The sequence below is a fragment of the Cervus canadensis genome, chromosome 19 (genome assembly GCF_019320065.1).
Source record: "Cervus canadensis isolate Bull #8, Minnesota chromosome 19, ASM1932006v1, whole genome shotgun sequence".
Lineage (NCBI taxonomy): Eukaryota > Metazoa > Chordata > Mammalia > Artiodactyla > Cervidae > Cervus > Cervus canadensis.
The window spans coordinates 61,573,012-61,595,950 of NC_057404.1; the positions used below are offsets into that span (position 1 = coordinate 61,573,012).

The 22,939-nt window shown below is 40.0% G+C and overlaps 2 protein-coding genes across 6 annotated transcripts in view; both read right to left on the reverse strand.

Moving 5' to 3' along the window:
- LOC122422380 (rho GTPase-activating protein 20-like) overlaps positions 1–22,939 on the reverse strand; it is a 480,282-nt gene that overhangs the window by 79,750 nt on the left and 377,593 nt on the right. The gene's annotated exons all lie outside the window — the stretch shown is intronic.
- Positions 1–22,939, reverse strand: part of LOC122422381 (cGMP-specific 3',5'-cyclic phosphodiesterase-like) — a 75,378-nt gene that overhangs the window by 13,468 nt on the left and 38,971 nt on the right. The window contains exon 3 of one of the 5 annotated variants that reach the window (XM_043438874.1): positions 6,240–7,160. The exons of 2 other annotated variants lie outside the window; for them this stretch is intronic. In XM_043438874.1, coding sequence (XP_043294809.1) covers positions 7,125–7,160 — 36 coding nt within the window. In that variant the 3' untranslated portion in view covers positions 6,240–7,124. Of the gene's footprint in view, positions 1–6,239; positions 7,161–15,063; positions 15,746–22,939 lie in introns of those variants that run through there. 2 more of the 5 variants (XM_043438876.1, XM_043438875.1) reach the window with 2 other exon arrangements.

The following is a 22,939-nucleotide window of genomic DNA, read 5'->3' on the forward strand; positions in this document are numbered from 1 at the left end:
GGGATGTATGTGGACGCTCTCTGTGTGTGTTATATATGTTACCGGGTAAGGGAGGGTCAAAGAGGACTCTCTCACGGGGCTCAGTTCTCGGTAAGGACGAAGAGAAGAATCTGAGGTCTTATCCATGGCAAAAAGAAGTTTATTAAGGAAAGCACAGAGCCCCTCAAGGGAGAGGTGGGCCAGGCAGGAGGGGCCCTGGTGACTGGACTTTTACGTATTTAGGTGGACGTGAGCTAGCAGTTTTGATTTACAGTTGCAAGTTACATAACAGCGGGCTCTCCTGTGCCTGTCTTTCCCATAATTAAGTCTGTTATAATCAGGTGTCTCTATGTATAGAATATTTATGAATCTTTTATGGGCTCCTGAGGTCTCTTGAGGACACAGCTGTGCATCAAGGTCTCAGGTGCTGAGTTGGAGAAGCCCCTGTGTTTAGTTTGTATCTACCCTGTGCTTAGGGTGCAAGGGCAGGAGTTGGAAAAGTCTGCCTAGGGCAAAAGTTATTTTGTAGCATATCTGTGAGCTCTCCTGGGCCACACTGTGGGGGTGTCTGGGGTGGGGTTTAGAGATCAACTTGAATCTTTTCCCGCTAGTCCACTCCTCATTGCTCATGCCTCACTTCCTACCTAACATACACACACAAACACCTTCATGTGTGTGTGTGTGTGTGTTTGTGTATTTCTCACATATGCTTGGTCATGAACAAACACATAAATTTCCTATGAGTCACAGTATTGCAGTAACTTTTAGTTCTCAGTGGAGGGAGGGGCAGGGAGGGGAGTAGAGATGGGCAGACAAGGTTTTCAGTGCAGCCATTGTGGGGAGTGGGAAGAAACGTCAGCCAAGGAGAAGTAACAACACAGAGCATGTTTTCTCAAGAGAGATTTTTTTATCTGTAGATATTTACTGAGTAATATTTATCTTGTGATGTGGTACTGTGTTCCTGCAAGAGAGAAAAGAAAATAACCTTGCTTTGCCAGGCAAATCTAGTTGGGAAGCCAGTACACAAAAACAGCTGCAAATAAGGAGGTATCAGATGAGAACCAAGTGAATATATGCAGCAAATGCACAATGATTCCCAAGATAACTATGGGAATGTTTCTTGGAAGGCAACTTCAAGAGTGCTTCAAACTGGCTGGCGAGATGTGTGGTGGTTAGGGAAGGTTCAGTGGAGAATACTAAGTCCAATTTGAGTCATAAAGTAGGGAAATAACCTTTTTTAGATGTGAACTTCCAGATGCTCAGGCTGGTTTTAGAAAAGGCAGAGGAACCAGAGATCAAATTGCCAACATCCGTTGGATTATCAAAAAAGCAAGAGAGTTCCAGAAAAACATCTATTTCTGCTTTACTGACTATGCCAAAGCCTTTGACTGTGTGGATTACCACAAACCGTGGAAAATTCTTCAAGAGATGGGAATCCCAGACTACTGACCTGCCTCTTGAGAAATCTAGGAAGCAACAGTTAGAATTGGACATGGAACAACAGACTGCTTCCAAATAGGGAAAGGAGTATGGCAAGGCTGTATATTGTCACCCTGCTTATTTAACTTATGTGTAGAGTATATCATGAGAAATGCTGGACTGGAAGAAGCACAAGCTGGAATCAAGACTGCCGGGAGAAATATCAATAACCTCAGATATGCAGATGACACCACCCTTATGGCAGAAAGTGAAGAAGAAGTAAGAGCCTTTTGATGAAAGTGAAAGAGGAGAGTGAAAAAGTTGACTTAAACCTCAACATTCAGGAAACTAAGATCATGGCATCTGGTCCCATCACTTCATGGCAGATAGATGGGGAAACAATGGAAGCAGTGACTGGCTTTATTTTTTGGGGCTCCAAAAATCACTGCAGATGATGATTGCAGCCATGAGATTAAAAGATGCCTGCTCCTTGAAAGAAAAGTTATGCCCAACCTAGACAGCATATTAAAAAGAAGAGACATTACTTTGCCAACAAAGGTACGTCAAGGCTATGGTTTTTCCACTGGTCATGTATCGATGTGAGAGTTGGACTAGAAAGAAAGCTGAGCACCGAAGAATTGATGCTTTTGAACTGTGGTGTTGGAGAAGACTCTTGAGAGTCCCTTGGACTGCAAGGAGATCCAACCAGGCCATCCCAAAGGAAATCAGTCCTGAATATTCATTGGAAGGACTGATGCTGAAGCTGAAACTCCAATACTTTGGCCACCTGATATGAAGAACTGACTCATCTGAAGAGACCTTGATGCTGGGAAAGATTGAAGGTGGGAGGAGAAGGGGATGACAGAGGGTGAGATGGTTGGATGGCATCACTGACTCACTGGATGAGTTTGAGTAAACTCTGGGAGTTGGTGATGGACAGGGAAGCCTGGTGTGCTGCAGTTCATGGGGTCACAAATAGTCGGACACGACTGAGCGACTGAACTGAAACATATAAGTAGGATATTACAGGCACAGAACTGAAAATCAACAGACCCAAGGTTTAAACACTAGCTTGGTTTTACCTGGGACACAGTTCTCATGTAATCAGATCACATCTGGGTCTTCTTTCTTTTTCCTTTTGTAACAGGCTGGAAAACTTGTCCTTTTCCAAGACTTTAGAGAGCCACTGAAGGTTTTGGACTTGGGAATATAGAGGCATGTTTAGCAGCATTAGCATAGCTGGTGTAAAGTACAGATTACAGAGTTGTCGGCTTCCCTGGTGGCTCAGATGGTGAAGCATCTGCCTGCAATGCAGAAGGCCCAGGTTCGATCCCTGGGTCGGGAAGATCCCTGGAGAAGGCAATGGCGGCCCATTCCAGTGTTCTTGCCTGGGAAATCCTATGGACAGAGGAGCGTGACATACAGTACAGACTGCAGAGTTATAGTAACAGGAAAAGCAAGAGGCACTTGAATACTTCAGTGTTTAAAGTCTGGTGAGTGCTATAATTACCAGGAGAATCCCAGGTTTTGCCCCATTATCACAGATTCATCAATGTCCCCCCATTTTCCCCTTTCTAAAGGTGTCTTTGCTGTATGATATTTATGGTTCTTTAACTCCCCTAAATTTCCAGTCATTTAAAAAATCTCCTGTCCTTTCCTCTTGACCTTATTTGCTCTGCTTCCCAGTGTTCTTTCTGCATGAGTCACGCTGCTCTCTCTCTGTCCTGTCTATTCAGCCTCAATCACAGAGAATCCTAATGAACTGATGGCCTGCGTCATTCACTTGCTAAGATCAATGATATATTCTGTAATATTTATTGAACATCAATGGCTGCTAGTGTTTGATATCACATTGTTATGTAAGTGCAGTAAAATATTTCTGGTTTTTTGGTACTATGATCAACTGTTGAGTGTATTAAATTTAGTGTGGTTGTATTAGTGACTGGATAGTAGGCGTGGGAACCCTAGAAGTTTCTTACCATTTTACTGAGTTTTCACTCAATTTTAACTAAATTTGAAAGCCTCTAGAATTGAGATCAGAAATTCATATACATTAATTTGATCTTTATGCTCTCTTTGAAATACCAAAATGTTGGTGGTTTCTATTTGAATAAATTGTTTTCTATTTAAAACTGGCTTCCCTGGTGGTCCAGTGGTTCAGAACCACCTGCCAATGCAGGGGCCATGGGTTTGATTCCTGCTCTGGAAACATCCTACAGGCCACAGGGCAGCTAATCCCCGTGTGCCACAACTACTAAAGCCCAATGCTCGGGAGCCCGCATGCTGCACATACTGAAGCCTGCGTGCCTAGAGCCTCTGAAGGGAGAAGCCACTCCAGCGAGAAGCCTGCTCAGCAACAAGGAGTAGCCCCACTTGCTGCCGCTAGAGAAAGCCCAAGCCAGGAATGACGACCCAGCACAGCCAAAAACTACAAACAGTAAAGGGTTTCTAAAAAACAACTGTCTGTTTCTACTTCAGTATCCACAACATAGCGGATACTAGAATACATGGGATGGAAGTAAAGTATGAAATGAACAGAAAAAAGTTTTAATCCTGGAGTATGGATTCATCTGCACACATATGATCCTGATATGATTTGACCCTATAATCGTTTCCATTTAAAAGTATCATTATAGTTGTTTTTAAGTCTCTTGAAATTATTCAATTTGAAGCTACTGAAGGCTTTAGAAAGTAGAGATTCTGAGTAATTAATGCTTAATACAGATTTTAACTGAAGACAACAGGAATACATCATGTTGTTAAATTAGCTATTTAATTCTAAGATAACTTATGAATGATTCAGTCCACCCTTCTTCTTGAAACCTTTTTTCTTTAGTGAAAGGGCAGTCAAATTTGGTTTTATCTTGACAGTTCAAGAAGGGGTGAAAAGTAAGTCGAAAAGAGTCTATTCTGAAAAGTGGACCTAATTTTGAAGTTGAATTGGAATAAATTATTAAATTTTGTATAGAAAATTTTATCGCACTTCATAATTATCTGATTGTTTGATTTATCAAGTAAACAAAGCATAATGTTTCTTAAAGCCTATGAATACTTTTTCCAACCGTGACAGATTAAATGAATACGGAGAGTGAGCAGAAACGGGAGGGGGTCCTGGTTCTGTGTCCTTATGCAGGAAAGGGCAGTGCTCTGGGGGAGTGCAATTTACATGAGCGTCTGGGTCTTTTGTCGCGTTTTGGATGGATGACCTGAATCTGATATATGGTGAATAGCATTAACAAAGGTCTGATTATCAAAGGCTAGGAAGAAAAATGCAATCAGCCACAGCAATGAAGTGATGCCTGTGTTTGGGGGGAAAACCTGATATCTAACTGGCTATAGAAGACACTGAAATGATACATCAGTAAAAGTCCGGATTTGTGTTTGTGTGTGTGTGTGTGCGCGCATTATATAGTGATTTTAACTCAGTGGGATATGACCAAAAAGAGTCACTTTTTGGATACTGTTTGGGTTATGTGATGAAAGTGGGATTATGTGATGAAAGTACCTGTTACTAACAAAATGATGTGAAAAACTCAATGCATTCTTAATTTATAACACACCAGTTTCACCAGTCTGACAATTGCAGACTGTTTCTATTTAGAGAAAATTAGAATTAAGTAGAAGTGCATTGGAGTTCAAAAGAAGTTTGCTCTTTTTCTGTTGCTTTTCCCCTCTATAAACCATGCCACCCAGAACAGAGAACCATATCTAATCTCCCAGTTAGGTCAGGCCCTAGGATAATCAATCTCTTTAACAGCAGATTCCTTGCTTTAGCAAATGAATGCTTGGTTTCAAAGGCAGTTTTGTGTTGAGAAAGAAGTGCAGTTGGCATGGGTGATTAGAACTCTTTTAAACCCTGTAAAAAGCTTCTGTAGATTGTTTCATGCCCACACTTTGTGAACTGAAGTAAATGCTGTCTATATCCATCTTCAAATGAATATGGTGGCGGCTTTCTACAGCCTGTGAGAGCATCTACATGCATAGAAATGAGATTATTTTAAGGCCAGATTTATAATACCCATTTGAATTACACTGTGATTTTGATAATATCTAAAAGCAGTGTATATGTTTTTAGTAGATACTCTTCATATTTTTAAGTATGTTCATTAGTGACAGTAATGTAATTATTACATTAAACCTGTTGTGTGACTGAAAATACAATGACAGATTAACATGATTCTTCTATTTGTTGTTTGGACCACATTTATATTAGTTTGTGAAGGCCTTTTTTTTTTTAATATCTGATGCCTTTGAGTTCATATTCATGAAATATGCAAATAGGTCATGTGAGACAACTTTGAAACCAAGAAGAAATAATTAAAAATTGAAGTTTATACAAGAGGAAAGTGGTGGCAGGATGAATTGGGAGACTGGGCTTGACATATATTCACTACTGATACTATGTGCTGTACTCAGTTCTGTGTGGTGACCTGAATGCAGGAAATCGCCCAGTACATGTATCCGAGGGGATGTATGTATACACTTTGTTGTACGGCAGAAACTAATGCAACAGTTCAAAGCAGCTATACTCCAATAAATATTAATTTAAAAATAAAAAAGTTTATAAATAATGTGCTCACAACTCAATCTAAGGTGTTAAAATGTAGTGAAGTACTTTGCAGTATAGTACAACAAAAATTCTAGGGTTTCAATAAGTTATTTTAGATAATTATTGTTCAAAGTGTGATTGCTGGAACTTATCAGTGATGCTTGAAAGTGATACAAAAGTAATTCAGGAAGCCACAAATTGCCTGTTTTAGGAAAGCAGATTATATTCTTAAAAATGTGGTGTTGAAACATTTGCAAGGTAGTTAAGAAAAAAGCATTCTCAAACATTTTTGTATGTTACCATTCAACTTTATTGTGTAATGGTCAGTTCTGTCAGTTTTTCTCCCCTCTTAAAAATTGTTTCAAATGTGCTTAATTTTTGGAAAGTTAATATTTTTCATAGTGACAGTTCATAAAACATCTGAGGAAAAATTGAAAGCAGATGGTCTTTAAGAAACATTTATTGCTAATTACTTCTTACCTTTCACACGAATACCAGCACATGTATGGGGTTAAGTCACTGTTGTAAGCAGGAGTCTTTACTTTGGGCTGTGCTGGATCTTGGTCTCCGCATGGGCTCGTCTCCGGTTGGGTGTGCAGGCTTCTCTTTGTGGCGGCCTCTCTGGTTGCAGAGCACAGGCTCTAGGGTACTTGGGCTTCGGAAGTGGCGGCATGTGGCTCAGTAGCTGGGGCTTCCAGGCCCTTGAACACAGGCTGAAGAGTTGTGGCCTATGGGCTTAGCTACTCTATGGCATGCCCGATCTTCCTGCATCAAGAATCCAACTCATGGCTCCTGCATTGGCAGGTGGATTCTTTACCACTGAAACAAAAGGGAATCCTCACTATTGTAAGTAAGGTTCTAAGGCAGAGTTGGTAGATATTGTAGTGATTCACTGAAACAAGATTTTTAAAATACAGGCTTTTTTTTTTTTTTTTAAACAGGCATTCTTAATAATACCAAATGCCAAAATAGAACTATGATGTTTATTCATGCTTATTATAATGCATGCCTGTGCATGCTAAGTCACTTCAGTTGTGTCTGAGTCTTTGCATATGGACTCTTGCAGAGAAGTCCATCAGACTTCTCAGTCCATGGGACTCTCCAGACAAGAATACTGGAGTGCGTTGCCATGCCCTCCTCCAGGGGATCTTCCTGACTCAGGGATCGAACCTGCATCTCATGTCTGCTGCATTGGCAGGCTGGTTCTTAACCACTAGTACCACCTGGGAAGCCCCTTCTACTGTATAACATTTTAAAATTGCTAGTAGAATAGCTTCTGAATGTTAAATATTTCTATACATTAAAACGTTTAGCTGGAAGACTGTTTAATGTCCAGATCTGTTACTCAGCTATATTTTATTTTATTTTTTTATTTTTTATTAGTTGGAGGCTAATTACTTCACAACATTTCAGTGGGTTTTGCCATACATTGACATGAATCAGCCATAGAGTTACAGGTATTCCCCATCCCCATCCCCCCTCCCACCTCCCTCTCCACCCGATTCCTCTGGGTCTTCCCAGTGCACCAGGCCCGAGCACTTGTCTCATGCATCCCACCTGGGCTGGTGATCTGTTTCACCATAGGTATTATACATGCTGTTCTTTCAAAACATCCCACCCTCACCTTCTCCCACAGAGTTCAAAAGTCTGTTCTGTACTTCTGTGTCTCTTTTTCTGTTTTGCATATCGTTACCATCTTTCTAAATTCCACATATATGTGTTAGTATGCTGTAATGTTCTTTATCTTTCTGGCTTACTTCACTCTGTATAATGGGCTCCAGTTTCATCCATCTCATTAGAACTGATTCAAATGAATTCTTTTTAACGGCTGAGTAATATTCCATGGTGTATATGTACCACAGCTTCCTTATCCATTCATCTGCTGATGGGCATCTAGGTTGCTTCCATGTCCTGGCTATTATAAACAGTGCTGCGATGAACATTGGGGTGCACGTGTCTCTTTCAGATCTGGTTTCCTCAGTGTGTATGCCCAGAAGTGGGATTGCTGGGTCATATGGCAGTTCTATTTCCAGTTTTTTTTAAGAAATCTCTACACTGTTCTCCATAGTGGCTGTACTAGTTTGCATTCCCACCAACAGTGTAAGAGGGTTCCCTTTTCTCCACACCCTCTCCAGCATTTATTGCTTGTAGACTTTTGGATAGCAGCCATCCTGACTGGCATGTAATGGTACCTCATTGTGGTTTTGATTTGCATTTCTCTAATAATGAGTGATGTTGAGCATCTTTTCATGTGTTTGTTAGCCATCTGTATGTCTTCTTTGGAGAAATGTCTGTTTAGTTCTTTGGCCCATTTTTTGATTGGGTCATTTATTTTTCTGGAATTGAGCTGCAGGAGTTGCTTGTATATTTTTGAGATTAATCCTTTGTCTGTTTCTTCATTTGCTATTATTTTCTCCCAATCTGAGGGCTGTCTTTTCACCTTACTTATAGTTTCCTTTGTAGTGCAAAACTTTTAAGTTTCATTAGGTCCCATTTGTTTAGTTTTGCTTTTATTTCCAATATTCTGGGAGGTGGGTCATAGAGGATCCTGCTGTGATTTATGTCGGAGAGTGTTTTGCCTATGTTCTCCTCTAGGAGTTTTATAGTTTCTGGTCTTGACATTTAGATCTTTAATCCATTTTGAGTTTATTTTTGTGTATGGTGTTAGAAAGTGTTCTAGTTTCATTCTTTTACAAGTGGTTGACCAGTTTTCCCAGCACCACTTGTTAAAGAGGTTGTCTTTTTTCCATTGTATATCCTTGCCTCCTTTGTCAAAGATAAGGTGTCCATAGGTTCGTGGATTTATCTCTGGGCTTTCTATTCTGTTCCATTGATCTATATTTCTGTCTTTGTGCCAGTACCATACTGTCTTGATGACTGTGGCTTTGTAGTAGAGTCTGAAGTCAGGCAGGTTGATTCCTCCAGTTCCATTCTTCTTTCTCCAGATTGCTTTGGCTATTCGAGGTTTTTTGTATTTCCATACAAACTGTGAAATTATTTGTTCTAGTTCTGTGAAAAATACCGTTGGTAGCTTGATAGGGATTGCATTGAATCTATAGATTGCTTTGGGTAGAATAGCCATTTGGACAATATTGATTCTTCCAATCCATGAACACGGTATGTTTCTCCATCTGTTTGTGTCCTCTTTGATTTCTTTCATCAGTGTTTTATAGTTTTCTATGTATAGGTCTTTTGTTTCTTTAGGTAGATATACTCCTAAGTATTTTATTCTTTTTGTTGCAATGGTGAATGGTATTGTTTCCTTAATTTCTCTTTCTGTTTTTTCATTGTTAGTATATAGGAATGCAAGGGACTTCTGTGTGTTAATTTTATATCCTGCAACTTTACTATATTCATTGATTAGCTCTAGTAATTTTCTGGAAGAGTCTTTAGGGTTTTCTGTGTAGAAGATCATGTCATCTGCAAACAGCGAGAGTTTCACTTCTTCTTTTCCTATCTGGATTCCTTTTACTTCTTTTTCTGCTCTGATTGCTGTGGCCAAAACTTCCAACACTATGTTGAATAGTAGTGGTGAGAGTGGGCACCCTTGTCTTGTTCCTGATTTCAGGGGAAATGCTTTCAATTTTTCACCATTGAGGGTGATGCTTGCTGTGGGTTTGTCATATATAGCTTTTATTATGTTGAGGTATGTTCCTTCTATTCCTGCTTTTTGGAGAGTTTTAATCATAAATGAGTGTTGAATTTTGTCAAAGGCTTTCTCTGCATCTATTGAGATAATTATATGGGTTTGTCTTTCAATTTGTTAATGTGGTGTATTACATTGATTGATTTGCGGATATTAAAGAATCCTTGCATTCCTGGGATAAAGGCCACTTGGTCATGGTGTATGATTTTTTTAATATGTTGTTGGATTCTGTTTGCTAGAATTTTGTTAAGCAGTTTTGCATCTATGTTCATCAGTGATATTGGCCTGTAGTTTTCTTTTTTTGTGGCATCTTTGTCTGGTTTTGGAATTAGGGTGATGGTGGCCTCATAGAATGAGTTTGGAAGCTTACCTTCCTCTGCAATTTTCTGGAAGAGTTTGAGTAAGATAGGTGTTAGCTCTTCTCTAAATTTTTGGTAGAATTCAGCTGTGAAGCCATCTGGTCCTGGGCTTTTGTTTGCTGGAAGATTTTTGATTACAGTTTCGATTTCCTTGCTTGTGATGGGTCTGTTAAGATCTTCTATTTCTTCCTGGTTCAGTTTTGGAAAGTTATACTTTTCTAAGAATTTGTCCATTTCATCCAAGTTGTCCATTTTATTGGCATAGAGCTGCTGGTAGTAGTCTCTTATGATCCTTTGTATTTCAGTGTTGTCTGTTGTGATCTCTCCATTTTCATTTCTAATTTTGTTAATTTGGTTCTTCTCTGTTTCTTAATGAGTCTTGCTAATGGTTTGTCAATTTTGTTTATTTTTTCAAAAAACCAGCTTTTAGCCTTGTTGATTTTTGCTATGGTCTCTTTAGTTTCTTTTGCATTCATTTCTGCCCTGAGTTTTACGATTTCTTTCCTTCTGCTAACCCTGGGGTTCTTCATTTCTTCCTTCTCTAATTGCTTTAGGTGTAGACTTAGGTTATTTATTTGGCTTTTTTCTTGTTTCTTGATGTAAGCCTGTAATGCTATGAACCTTCCCCTTAGCACTGCTTTTACAGTGTCCCATAGGTTTTAGGTTGTTGTGTTTTCATTTTCATTCATTTCTATACATATTTTGATTTCTTTTTTGATTTCTTCTATGATTTGTTGGTTATTCAGAAGCGTGTTATTTAGCCTCCATATGTTTGAATTTTTAACAATTTTTTTCCTGTAGTTGAGATCTAATCTTACTGCACTGTGGTCAGAAAAGATGACTGGAATGATTTCAATTTTTTTGAATTTTCCAAGACCAGATTTATGGCCCAGGATGTGATCTATTCTGGAGAAGGTTCCGTGTGCACTTGAGAAAAAGGTGAAGTTGATTGTTTTGGGGTGAAATGTCCTATAGATATCAATTAGGTCTAGCTGGTCCATTGTGTCATTTAAGGTTTGTGTTTCCTTGTTAATTTTCTGTTTAGTTGATCTATCCATAGTTGTGAGTGGGGTATTAAAGTCTCCCACTATTGTTGTGTTACCATTAATTTCCTCTTTCTACTCGTTAGCATTTGCCGTACATATTGCAGTGCTTCTATGTTGGGTGCATATATATTTATAATAGTTATATCTTCTTCTTGGATTGATCCTTTGATCATTACGTAGTGTCCTTCTTTGTCTCTTTTCACATCCTTTATTTGAAAGTCTATTTTATCTGATATGAGTATTGTGACTCCTGCTTTCTTTTGGTCTCCGTTTGCGTGAAATATTTTTTTCCAGCCCTTCACTTTTAGTCTGCATGTGTCTCTTGCTTTGAGGTGGGTCTCTTGTAGACAGCATATATAGGGGTCTTGTTTTTGTATCCATTCAGCCAATCTTTGTCTTTCGGTTGGTGCATTCAACCCATTTCTATTTAAGGTAATTATTGATAGGTGTGGTCCCATTGCCATTTACTTTGTTGTTTTGGGTTCACGTTTATACAACCTTTCTGCATTTCCTGTCTAGAGAAGATCCTTTAGCATTTGTTGAAGAGCTGGTTTGGTGGTGCTGAATTCTCTCAGCTTTTGCTTATCTGTAAAGCTTTTGAATTCTCCTTCATATCTGAATGAGATCCTTGCTGGATACAGTAATCTAGGTTGTAGGTTATTCTCTTTCATTACTTTCAGTACGTCCTGCCATTCCCTTCTGGCCTGGAGGGTTTCTATTGATAGATCAGCTGTTATCCTTATGGGAATCCCTTTGTGTGTTATTTGTTGTTTCTCCCTTGCTGCTTTTAGTATTTGTTCTTTGTGTTTGATCTTTGTTAATTTGATTAATATGTGTCTTGGGGTGTTTCGCCTTGGGTTTATCCTGTTTGGGACTCTCTGGGTTTCTTGGACTTGGGTGGCTATTTCCTTCCCCATTTTAGGGAAGTTTTCAGCTATTATCTCCTCGAGTATTTTCTCATGGCCTTTCTGTTTGTCTTCTTCTTCTGGGACTCCTATGATTCGAATGTTGGGGCGTTTCACAGTGTCCCAGAGGTCCCTGAGGTTGTCCTCATTTCTTTTGATCCTTTTTTCTTTTTTCCTCTCTGCTTCATTTATTTCCACCATTTTATCTTCTACCTCACTTATCCTATCTTCTGTCTCCGTTATTCTACTCTTGGTTCCCTCCAGAGTGTTTTTTATCTCATTCATTGCATTATTCATTTTTAATTGACTCTTTTTTATTTCTTCTAGGTGTTTATTAAACATTTCTTGCATCTTTTCAATTTTTGTCTCCAGGGTATTTATCTGTAACTCCATTTTGTTTTCAAGATTTTGGATCATTTTTATTATCATTATTCTAAATTCTTTTTCAGGTAGATTCCCTATCTCCTCCTCTTTTGTTTGACTTGGTGGGCATTTTTCATGTTCCTTTACCTGTTGGGTATTTCTTTGCCTTTTCTTCTTGTTTAGATTGCTGTGTCTGGAGTGGGCTTTCTGTATTCTGGAGGTCTGTGGTTCCTTTTTATTGTGGAGGTTTTACCCAGGGGGTGGGGTTAGACTATTGGCTTGTCAAGGTTTCCTGGTTAGGGAAGCTTGTGTCGGTGTTCTGGTGCATGGAACTTGATTTCTTCTCTTTGGAGAGCAATGGAGTGCCCAGTAATGAGTTTTGAGATGGGTCTATGTGTTAGGTGTGACCTTGGGCAGCCTGTATGTTGGCGTTCAAGGCTATGTTCCTGCGTTGCTGGAGAATTTGCGTGGTATGTCTTGCTCTAAAACTTATTGGCTCTTGGGTGGTGGTTGGTTTCAGTGTAGGTATGGAGGCTTTTGGACCGTCACTTATTACTTAAAGTTCGATGTAGTCAGGAGTTTTCCAGTGTTCTCAGGTTTTGGGCTTAAGTCTCCTGCCTCTGGATTTCAGTTTTATTCTTCCTGTAGTCTCAGGACTTCTCCAACTATACAGCACTGATAATAAAACTTCTAGGTTAATGGTGAAAAGATTCTCTCCCATTAGGGACACCCAGAGAGGTTCACAGAGTTACATGAAGAAGAGGAGAGGGAGGAGGGAGATAGAGATGAGCAGGAGGAGATAAAGGGGAACTCAAGAGGAGAGAGACAGATCCACGCAGTTGTCTGTTCCCAGAGTGTTCTCCGTAGCCCAGACACCCACAATGATTCACAGAATTGGATTGGGAAGAGAAGGGGAAAGGAAGAAATAGAGGTGTTCTGAGGTAGAAAACAGAGAGTCAAGATTGGGAGAGAATAATCAACACACTCCTGAATAAAAATGGGAACTGAATATTAGATTCTTAAATGTTCACAATTTATATCATATACTGAAAAACAAAAATTAAAAATCTAGAGTAGAGGTTAGACTCTTAAAAACACTATATTAAAAACAAAAACCAAAACACACACAAAAAATTTTAGAAATATATATGAAGTTTGGTTTAAAAACAGGGCTTCTCTTCTTTTCTTTTTTTGTAAGGTTATAGTGTATTGAAAATGAAAATTAAGGAGTAGTAGAGGAGGACTAGAGGACTTTAAAAGAAATAAGAGAAAAAGAAAAATAGAAAATAGAAGAGAAAAAGAAAAAAAAAAGAAATAAAAGAAAAAAAAATTTTCCCTAATTAAAAAAATCATAAAAATCTATGAAAATGAAAGTTAAGGAGTAATGGGGGAGTAATAGGGAATTTTAAAGGAAAATAAAAGAGAAAAAATAAAAAAGAAAAAAAAATTTTTTCTTTTTTTCTTACTTAAAAAAAAAAAGGAAAAACATATCTAGGAATTTCTCTGGAGCTGTTGCGGTCAGTGTGGGTTCAGCTCAGTTTCAGATAGCTCCTCATTCCAGCTTACACTTCTCGATATCTACAGGCCCCTTCCGGTGTAGTCGGTGTTTTCTACAGGGATTTTAATCTGTTGCACCGGTCCCTTCTGAAGTGGTTCCCTTTTTTTATTTGGCTTCTGTTTGCTGGTCTCTTCAGAGCCTCATTTCCGCCCTGACACAGGCCGGCGGAGGTGGACTCTTATTCAGGTTGTTAGTTCCGTCGCGCTGCGGGGAGGGGCTGGTGCTGCTTTCTCCGTCTGCGCTGCTCAGGCTCCCGGCTGCTCTATATGGAGCCCGCCCCGCGCTGCGCGAGGTTCCAGCCCTCGGGTGTTTCACAAAAGCGCGGAACAAAAAGCTGCGCCTGCTCTTTGTGCCTTCCCCGTGAGAGCGGTCCAGGCAGCCAGGGGCTTGACAGGCGCACTCTCCCCTGGTGCGGCGCGCCCACTCCCTTCGGCGATCCCAGTCTCAGTTTCCGCCGGCGCCAGTCTGGTGCGTGCGCCTTCTGCCCTCCGCGTCCCCAGCCCCAGTCCCCGCCCGCGCCAGTCGGGTGCCTGCGCCCTGTGTCTCGCCGCGACCCTCCTGGCGGATGTCGACCATCCAGAATCTCAGGAGGTCTTTGATTAGAAACTGGAGGCCTGTTTGCACTGGGGCAGGGGATGCAGTCCTTGGGGCCGAGCCTGTCCCCTTCCCCTCCCCCCTGCCTCCTGCCTCCGGCGGGGCTGGGCGGTTCCACAGCCTGCGAGCTCTTCTCTGGACTTGCTCAGTCCCTTTGTTCTGTGAACGGCCGGCAGTGTGTTCGGCCGGTTAATTTTCTCTCTCTCTTTTGCTCTCCCACAATTCAAGTTGGCAACTCATAAAAGCTCCCTCCGATTGTCCTCAGGGCACTCAGGCCCGGACCCTACCCCAAGCAATGCCGCCCGCTCCTCTCCGTTCCACCCCCACTTGCTGGTGGCGGATGCGGGTGTCTGGGGTAATTTTCTGCTGGGAGTTGCTTTTAGGCTCGTAATCTGTGGGTTTTATTTATTGTTCCCCTCCCAGTCAGGTTGCCCTCCGAGATTCAAACACTTCCCCCAGGCCCGCCAGTGCAAGGCTTTCCCGGTGTCTGGAAACGCCCTCTATTAAGACTCCCTTCCTGGGACAGATCTCCGTCCTTAGCTCTTTTGTCTCACTTTTTATCTTTTATATTTTGTCCTACCTCCTTTCGAAGACACTGGGCTGCTTTTCTGGGCGCCTGATGACCTTAGCTAGCGATCAGAAGTTGTTCTGTGAAGTTTGCTCTGCGTTCAGTTATTCTTTTGATGAATTTGTAGGAGACAAAGTGGTCTCCCCGTCCTACTCCTTCGCCATCTTGGCTCCTCCCTTCAGCTATATTTTAGATTGAAAGCTTAATTATTATAGCTTATAGAGCAGTATACATTTAATTTAATGAAATCAAATCACTTAGGTTTATACAATAGATTTCTTACTTATATCCCAATGATTTTCAGGATCCAGAGATTTCCAATCTGAAATCCTTTATTATCCTGAAACTCTTATAGCTAAATTTATATATGGGTTATTTCATCCTTGCCTGGCACACACATTAACTATAGTATGAAAAAAAAGAAGTCTGAAAGAAAATATAGCAAAATGTATATCTTTGGGTGATTTGGGGGTGATTTATTAAATCTTCTGTACTGTATTATATAGGCTTTTGATCCTTTTATAATTAGGAAAGATATAAATATTTTCCATTTCAAAAAACACAGAGTTCCAGCATAGGTGATATATAATTGGACAATAATTTTATAATATAGTTTGACAATAACTTTTTCTTTTCCTCTTGAACCTTGTAAAACCTGTTGGGGCAAATACCCTGTTCTTTCCTTTGCACTGCTGATTTGGCCAGACTGTTGAAATCAAACATTCAATGGAAGGTGCACTTGGAGTAGATTAAAGCAACCTAGGAATGATCCAAAATAACAAATAGTAAACATGGTAAACAGAAATCTTATCTATTGAGGATTTCTCAACACTTTTACACTATGAAAAATCATTAAAGAGCTTTTATTAATGTAGGTTATGTCTGAGTATTTATCACATTAGATATTAAAGCTGAGAAATCTTTGAATTTTTTTTATTACTATACTTTAAGATAATAATGAATAATTACATGTTGGGGCTTCCCTGGTGGCTCAGTGGTAAAGAATCCACCTGCCAATGTGGGAGACGTGGGTTCTATCCCTGGGTCAACAAAATCCTCTGCAGGAGGAAATGGCAACCCACTCCAGTATTCTTGCCTGGAGAGTCCCATGGACAGAGGAGCCTGACAGGCTACAGTCCATGGAGTGGCAAAAGAAGCATGATTTAGCAACTAAACAACAACTTTCCATGTTAAAATACATAATATGGATTTTTCAGAACAACAAGAAATAGTGAGAAGAGTGATACTGTTTTACGTTTAGTAAATGTCTTGAATATATATCTTAATAGAAGACTGCTGGATTCTTTCAATCTGCTTCTGCATTCAGCTTGTTACAATATGGCATTTAGGTTGACATATATGAAGAAAAGTTGATTTCATGCAAATATGTAGTTGGCAAGGGAGGACAATTTTAACAACTTTTCCAGATACTTCTGGATATTCTTTTTAATATTACATCAAATCTCAACAAGTAATAGTTTGTTAAAGACAAGTTGTCATGTGAAATCTGAAACCATGTCAGTAAACTTTTAATACTTTTGAACTTGACTTATTTCTCAAGGAAGGTTTCTAAAAGGAATCTGAATTTTTATTTTAAAAATAATAAAGTATAATATTCCAATAATAAAAAACAACCCCAAGAATATTCTGAGGATATTTTAAGGATTAATTTGCATCCAAATTGCTTTCTAAAACATTTGAGCACTGCTCAAATCTCTGAGCTAAATTTCTTAATTCTTAGATAGATCAACTTTAGAGTTTACTGTTGTTGCATGAATGATGTCTTAAAGCCGTTACTTTTCATCTCTTTGGAGGTAATTTTATATATATGAATTTATCAGATGTGAGCAGTGTGGGAATACAGTAAAAACTTGATCAGGGATTGTTGGCATGGTGTGGTACTTTTGCAGAGCTCTGTCCTTGCTCTAAGTATGAAAAGATAATTTCCAAACAAAATGACTGCTTGAGCCCTGAGAACCAAAATACTGATTTCCAAAAGAAATACTCGTTTCAGTCATAAGGTTTTATGGCAGAAATTGAAGCCAAAATATGCATTTTCTCTTATGACACTCATATGTCTGATCTCACTAAAAATAATTTAGAAGTTCCCATACATTGCTTTTGATGATACCTCTTTCCTTTGTAAACATTTGTATAAAATATCTCAACAAGGAATCCATTATCAAAATTTCCTAAAATCCTTTATTTTTTTTTCCAAAATAAAGGTCTAGTTGACTTTACTAGGAAATGTGGATGACATGTTTTCATGTTCTTTTTTTGAATGACAAAAACAATGTTGTCATTCTTTTCTAACAAGTCCAGGAGTAATGCCAGAGAATTCCTGTGGATGTGGCTGTCCAATCTATTCAAGATTCCAAGGAAACCATCTGTTATCCCCCCTCCTCTCCCAGGATAAACCTGCTTCTCCTAATGTGCACCCTCAGTCCTGCAACCTCGGGCTTCCCCACATCGCAGTCACTGCAGCTGGTAATTATCTCTTTGTACAGTCAGTGGAATAACTGCTTCTCTCTCTGTCCTCTGAGACAGACAGGTCTGAGCTGGATTTTCCATCTCATGCCCAGGACCTTCAGCACAGTCTTCGGCACATGATGGGAACTCTTTAAGAAATGCAGGGTAGTATACGATAAGACTGGAGAAGAAAATGCAACCCATTCCAGTATTCTTGCCTGGGAAATCCCATGGACAGAGGAGTCTGGCGGGCTACAGTCCGCAGGGTTGCAGAGTGACACGGCTGCGATTAAACCACCAACCACACATATGGTAGAATACCACTGAGTGTTTAACGCACTTTGGTATCCCCAGAGTATTTTCCTGTACCTTCTATATTTGGGGATTTTTCATCCTTCTTGAAAGTAGCTTTTGTGGTAAATCTCAGTTCTTGTTTCCTTCTTGCCTTCTTGACTGTTCCATATTTGTCTGCTTTCATGGCCTTTTTTTTTTTTTTAATTTATTTTTTCCATTTATTTTTATTAGTTGGAGGCTAATTACTTTACAATATTGTAGTGGTTTTTGTCATACATTGACATGAATCAGCCATGGATTTACATGTGCTCCCCATCCCTATCCCCACTCCCGCCTCCCTCCCCATCCCATCCCTCTGGGTCTTCCCAGTGCACCAACCCTGAGCACTTGTCTCATGCATCCAACCTGGGCTGGTGATCTGTTTCACCACAGATAATATACATGTTTCGATGCTATTCTCTCGAAACATCCCACCCTCGCCTTCTCCCACAAGAGTCCAAAATTCTGTTCTGTACATCTGTGTCTCTTTTTTCTGTTTTGCATATAGGGTTATTGTTACCATCTTTCTAATTTCCATATATATGCATTAGTATACTGTATTGGTGTTTATCTTTCTGGCTTACTTCACTGTATAATGGGCTCCAGTTTTATCCATCTCATTAGAACTGATTCAAATGAATTCTTTTAGTGGCTGAGTAATATTCCATGGTGTATATGTACCACAGCTTCCTTATCCATTCGTCTGCTGATGGGCATCTAGGTTACTTTGTTTTAATCTCTAGTCCTTAAGGCGAGGATGAAGTTCTGTCTTGCCCTTTGCTTTTTTCTCTTTTGTACACTTTCTCTCAATTATGCATAACCTCTGTGATTCTCAGATCTAAGTCTCTAATTCCAGTCTCTCCCTCAAACCACGGTTCTGTATCTTCCAGGTATCCTCTCTACATTTCCAACCAGAGATTAGTCTTTAAAGCCAGTGGATCCGTGGCTAAACCCATCGCCTCCCGTCCTGTGTCCGTTATCCCTTGCCGCTTCTCTGTGACCTGGTGACGCCTGTGCTGCCTTCACCCTTGCGTTCACTGAGTCCCCCGAGGCCTCTCTCACGCGGGGCCCGTGTCTCCGTCACCATCACACCAGCGCACACCTCGGCTGTCTCATGCCTGGCCTGCGCTGATGGCATCCACACTCTCTCCTCTGTTCCGGTTCTCGTGGCATTAAAGCATCATGTGTGCTGGTACGAGGGGAACTTTTCACACCTAAGTTTCCTCTTAAAGTTCTCACTCGATAATTTGAATGTTGCCTGGGCATTTGATGGTATTAATACACAAATACTAAATATAGTACACAAATACTAAAATGTTTATGAATAATTGATATGATGCCTGGGTTTTGATTCAAATCATATAGAGTGAGAAAGCATGGATGGCAGCATAGACAGATAGGCCAGAGTTGATGCTGACTGTTCTTTATAATCTTATGTATGTTTGAAATTCTGCATAATAAAAATTAAGTCAACACTTTAGTTCTTTATGTGCTTGTAAAATAAAGTCCAAGCTCTTTAAGAATAAAAGCCATAGGTCAGTCCCAGTCTATCTTCCCAGGGTCATTGGCCAGTGTCTCCTTTGTATACACTTTGCTGATCTAGCAGCTCAGCAGACTCCTCAGTGTGTGCGTGTGAGCATCTTTCCCTGATTTTCTGCATTCCTTTAGTCTAGGCACATCGCTGTGAAGCCCCCAACAAATGACAGAGGTTTGGAGATTAAATTCCCCAGCTTTCTTTTCTGGGCGGGTCTCCCAGAAGTCTCCGACGGACTTGAGATTAAATTCCCCAGCTTTTTCTCTGGGCGGGTCTCCCAGAAGTCTCCGATGGACTTGAGCTCCAGTGGCCTACACTGGTATCTGACTTGAGCACATCAGTATTGCTTTCCTTTCCTTCTTGGTCTCACCTGTCCACTTTTGTACCAGTGCTTCTGGGAACAAGTTGCATCAAGTCCTAGTTTCAGGAGCTTCTTCTGAGGGTTGCCAATCTTATTCAGCTGTAAACTCATCCTTTTCTGGTTCTGTTCAAGCCTGTATCTTGGCCATGCATGTCTCCCCACTTCCCAACTGTTACCTACATTATTGTCGTTTTCAGTCTTAAATTTTAAACAGTGCTAATTTTAGAAAACTTTGAACATAAAAACATTTCAGAGAAAAAAAAGTACATGGTTACAACACCCCATCATTGTTGTTTTCAGTCTTAAATTTTAAAACAGTGCCAATTTTAGAAAACGTTGAACATAAAAGCATTTCAGAGAAAAAAAAAAAAAGTCCATGGTTACAACACCCCAGAGACGAACATTTCCTTTAATCTTTTTGTGTGTGTGTATCTGTAAACATCTGACTTCTTTCCTGGGGCTTGAAGATCCACTTCCACGATGGCTCATTCCCATGGTTCTTGGCAGGACCCCTGGCCCCTTACTGACCTGGGCAGAAGGTTTTAGTTCCTTGTGTATTGGCCTTAGCGCGGGTCCTGAGTGTTCCTACGAGATGGCATCTGGTTCCACCAGGGGAAGTGATTTAAGAGAGCCACAGTATCTTATCATGCCTTAACCTTGAAAGTAACACATCACTTCTGCTTATTCTATTGGTCATACATTGATGAACCCAGGTAAAAAGTAGGAAGAAACTATATAGGGGCGTGAATGTCATGAGGCTGGAATTACTGAGGGCATCTTTGAAGAGCAGAGCTAGTTTGTAATCGGAGCTTTTTGGGGAGTTTTCAAAGACTGCCTTTAGGGCACCTCTTTTTTATGTCTTTCTGGCCTGGCCTCTGTAGAGAAATCATTTGATTTCCCTTGTCACTGTGTCTCACCTGCCTTTTTAAGATCTTAGGTTTCCTTCTAGTTCTATTTTAATGCTATTGTTTTTCTTTTTTTGTTATTATACTGAAACTTCTCTAATTCTGCAAATAAGACTCAACCATATTTTTAAAGCCACTCCCGTTTATTCCTAATTTCTAAAGTATATCCAATTTTTAGAATTAGATTGCTCCACAGACAGCCCTGTTAAATAATTTTTCTCAGATTTTGTCATTTATATTCAGAACTGTTTCTTTACCTTAAGAAGGTGAAATGTTCTTTTGTAACAGCTTCCTCCAGTTTTAGTTGTTCATTAATAAAATCTATCACTCTTCCCTTGGTGAAATAATAGTTTGGGTCACTGATATCTAAAACTATGATCAGATTCTATGCACCAAAGACAGGCTGTGTTCCAGTGGTGAGAGGGTAAGGCTTGAGGCCACAGGCAAAGCCGTAGGCTCCTGAAGTGAAGCCTTTCACAGATTTCTTTCAGAGATTTCTCCTTGGCCCTGAACATAGTTTAAAGCAGAATAAGAATGAAAAGTATTCAGGGCAGCTGATCTAAGCGGCCCATCAAGGGCCTGAACTAGGAATTTAAAACTAGAACTCCATCCATTACTATTGAGCCTCTATCAAACTTTGTGGCCTTTCAGTTTTTTTTTGCAGGCCGTGATGATATTTTCCAATAATTTATCAACACATTTCACATTCATGAAGTCATTTTGGCATGGATGTAAATTTATTGCACAACATTAAATTTAGTCAAACATTAAAAACAATAAGAATAAACATTAAATTAAAAATTTGAGGTACATGTGTCTCTTTCAGTTTGTGTACCCCTGTGTTCATCGCAGCACTGTTTGTAATAGCCAGGACATGGAAGCAACCTAGATGCCCATCAGCAGACAAATGGATAAGAAAGCTATGGTACATATACACAATGGAATATTACTCAGCCACTAAAAAGAGTGCATTTGAATTAGTTCTAATGAGATGGATGAAACTGGAGCCCATTATACAGAGTGAAGTAAGCCAGAAAGATAAACACCAATACAGTATACTAACGCATATGTATGGAATTTAGAAAGATGGTAATGATAACCCTATATGCGAGACAGAAAAAGAGACACAGATGTACAGAACAGACTTTTGGACTCTATGGGAGAAGGCGAAGGTGGGATGATCTGAGAGAATAGCATTGAAACATATATATTATCAAGTGTAAAACAGATCGCCAGTCCAGGTTGGATGCATGAGACAAGTGCTCAGGGCTGGTACACTGGGAAGACCCAGAGGGATGGGATGGGGAGGGAGGTGGGTGGGTGGGTGGGGGTTCAGGATGGGGAACACATGTAAATCCGTGGCTGAATCATGTCAATGTATGGCAAAAACCACTACAATATTGTAAAGTAATTAGCCTCCAACTAATAAAAATAAATGGAAAAAAAATGATACTATGTATGTTATGGTCTGCAGGGGAAACTTGTTCAACAGTTTTATAATTGAGCAATAAAATTAGTTCAAATACTATACTTGTTTTCTCAGTACCTGTCAATAAAAATGGCAGAGTATTGTCATTTGAACATTGCAATTCATCACTGAACATAGTGAAGTGAAGTGAAGTGAAGTCGCTCAGTCGTGTCCGACTCTTTGCAACCCCATGGACTATAGCCTAATAGCCTCCTCCATCCATGGGATTTTCCAGGCAAGAGTACTGGAGTGGGTTGCCATTTATTCGCCAGAGGATCTTCCCCACCCAGGGATCGAACCTGGGTCTCCCGCATTTTAGGCAGACACTTTATCATCTGAGCCACAAGGGAAGCCCCCTTCCTGAACATAATGAGGCGTCCCTCAGGGGGGTGTGCTTTCCACTAAATGTCCCATTTTCATAACTTTGGAATATTTTTATATTTAACTGCTCCTTTTCCTGCCCTTTCCAGTTTGCAGGATGATCTGTTACCTATTTTCTCCACCCTCTGTTCCCTGTGCTGTTCTTTTATAACTTGATTTCTTGTTCTTTTATTTGCTTTGCTTTCATTTTCAGAATGTGGTTGAGTCGGTACCTCAGGCAGATGACTGCCATTAATTGTCTGCACTTACTAACTTGCTTTGCTCTGAGTCTGTCTTTGATAAAGTGTTGAGAGGTATTCCTCTTTTATTAAATATTTGAATTTGTTTGGGCTTTTGTTACTTGACAAACTACGGATGGTTAAATGTGAGCATGTGCTACAAATGAATTCACAGTCCTGCTTCTCTTGCTGCTGGTCAACTACAGAAAACAATTTTCCTTCCTCAGACTCATCAGTCTCATTTCCTGGCAGACCTTCATCCTCAGAGTCTCAGGTGTATTCAG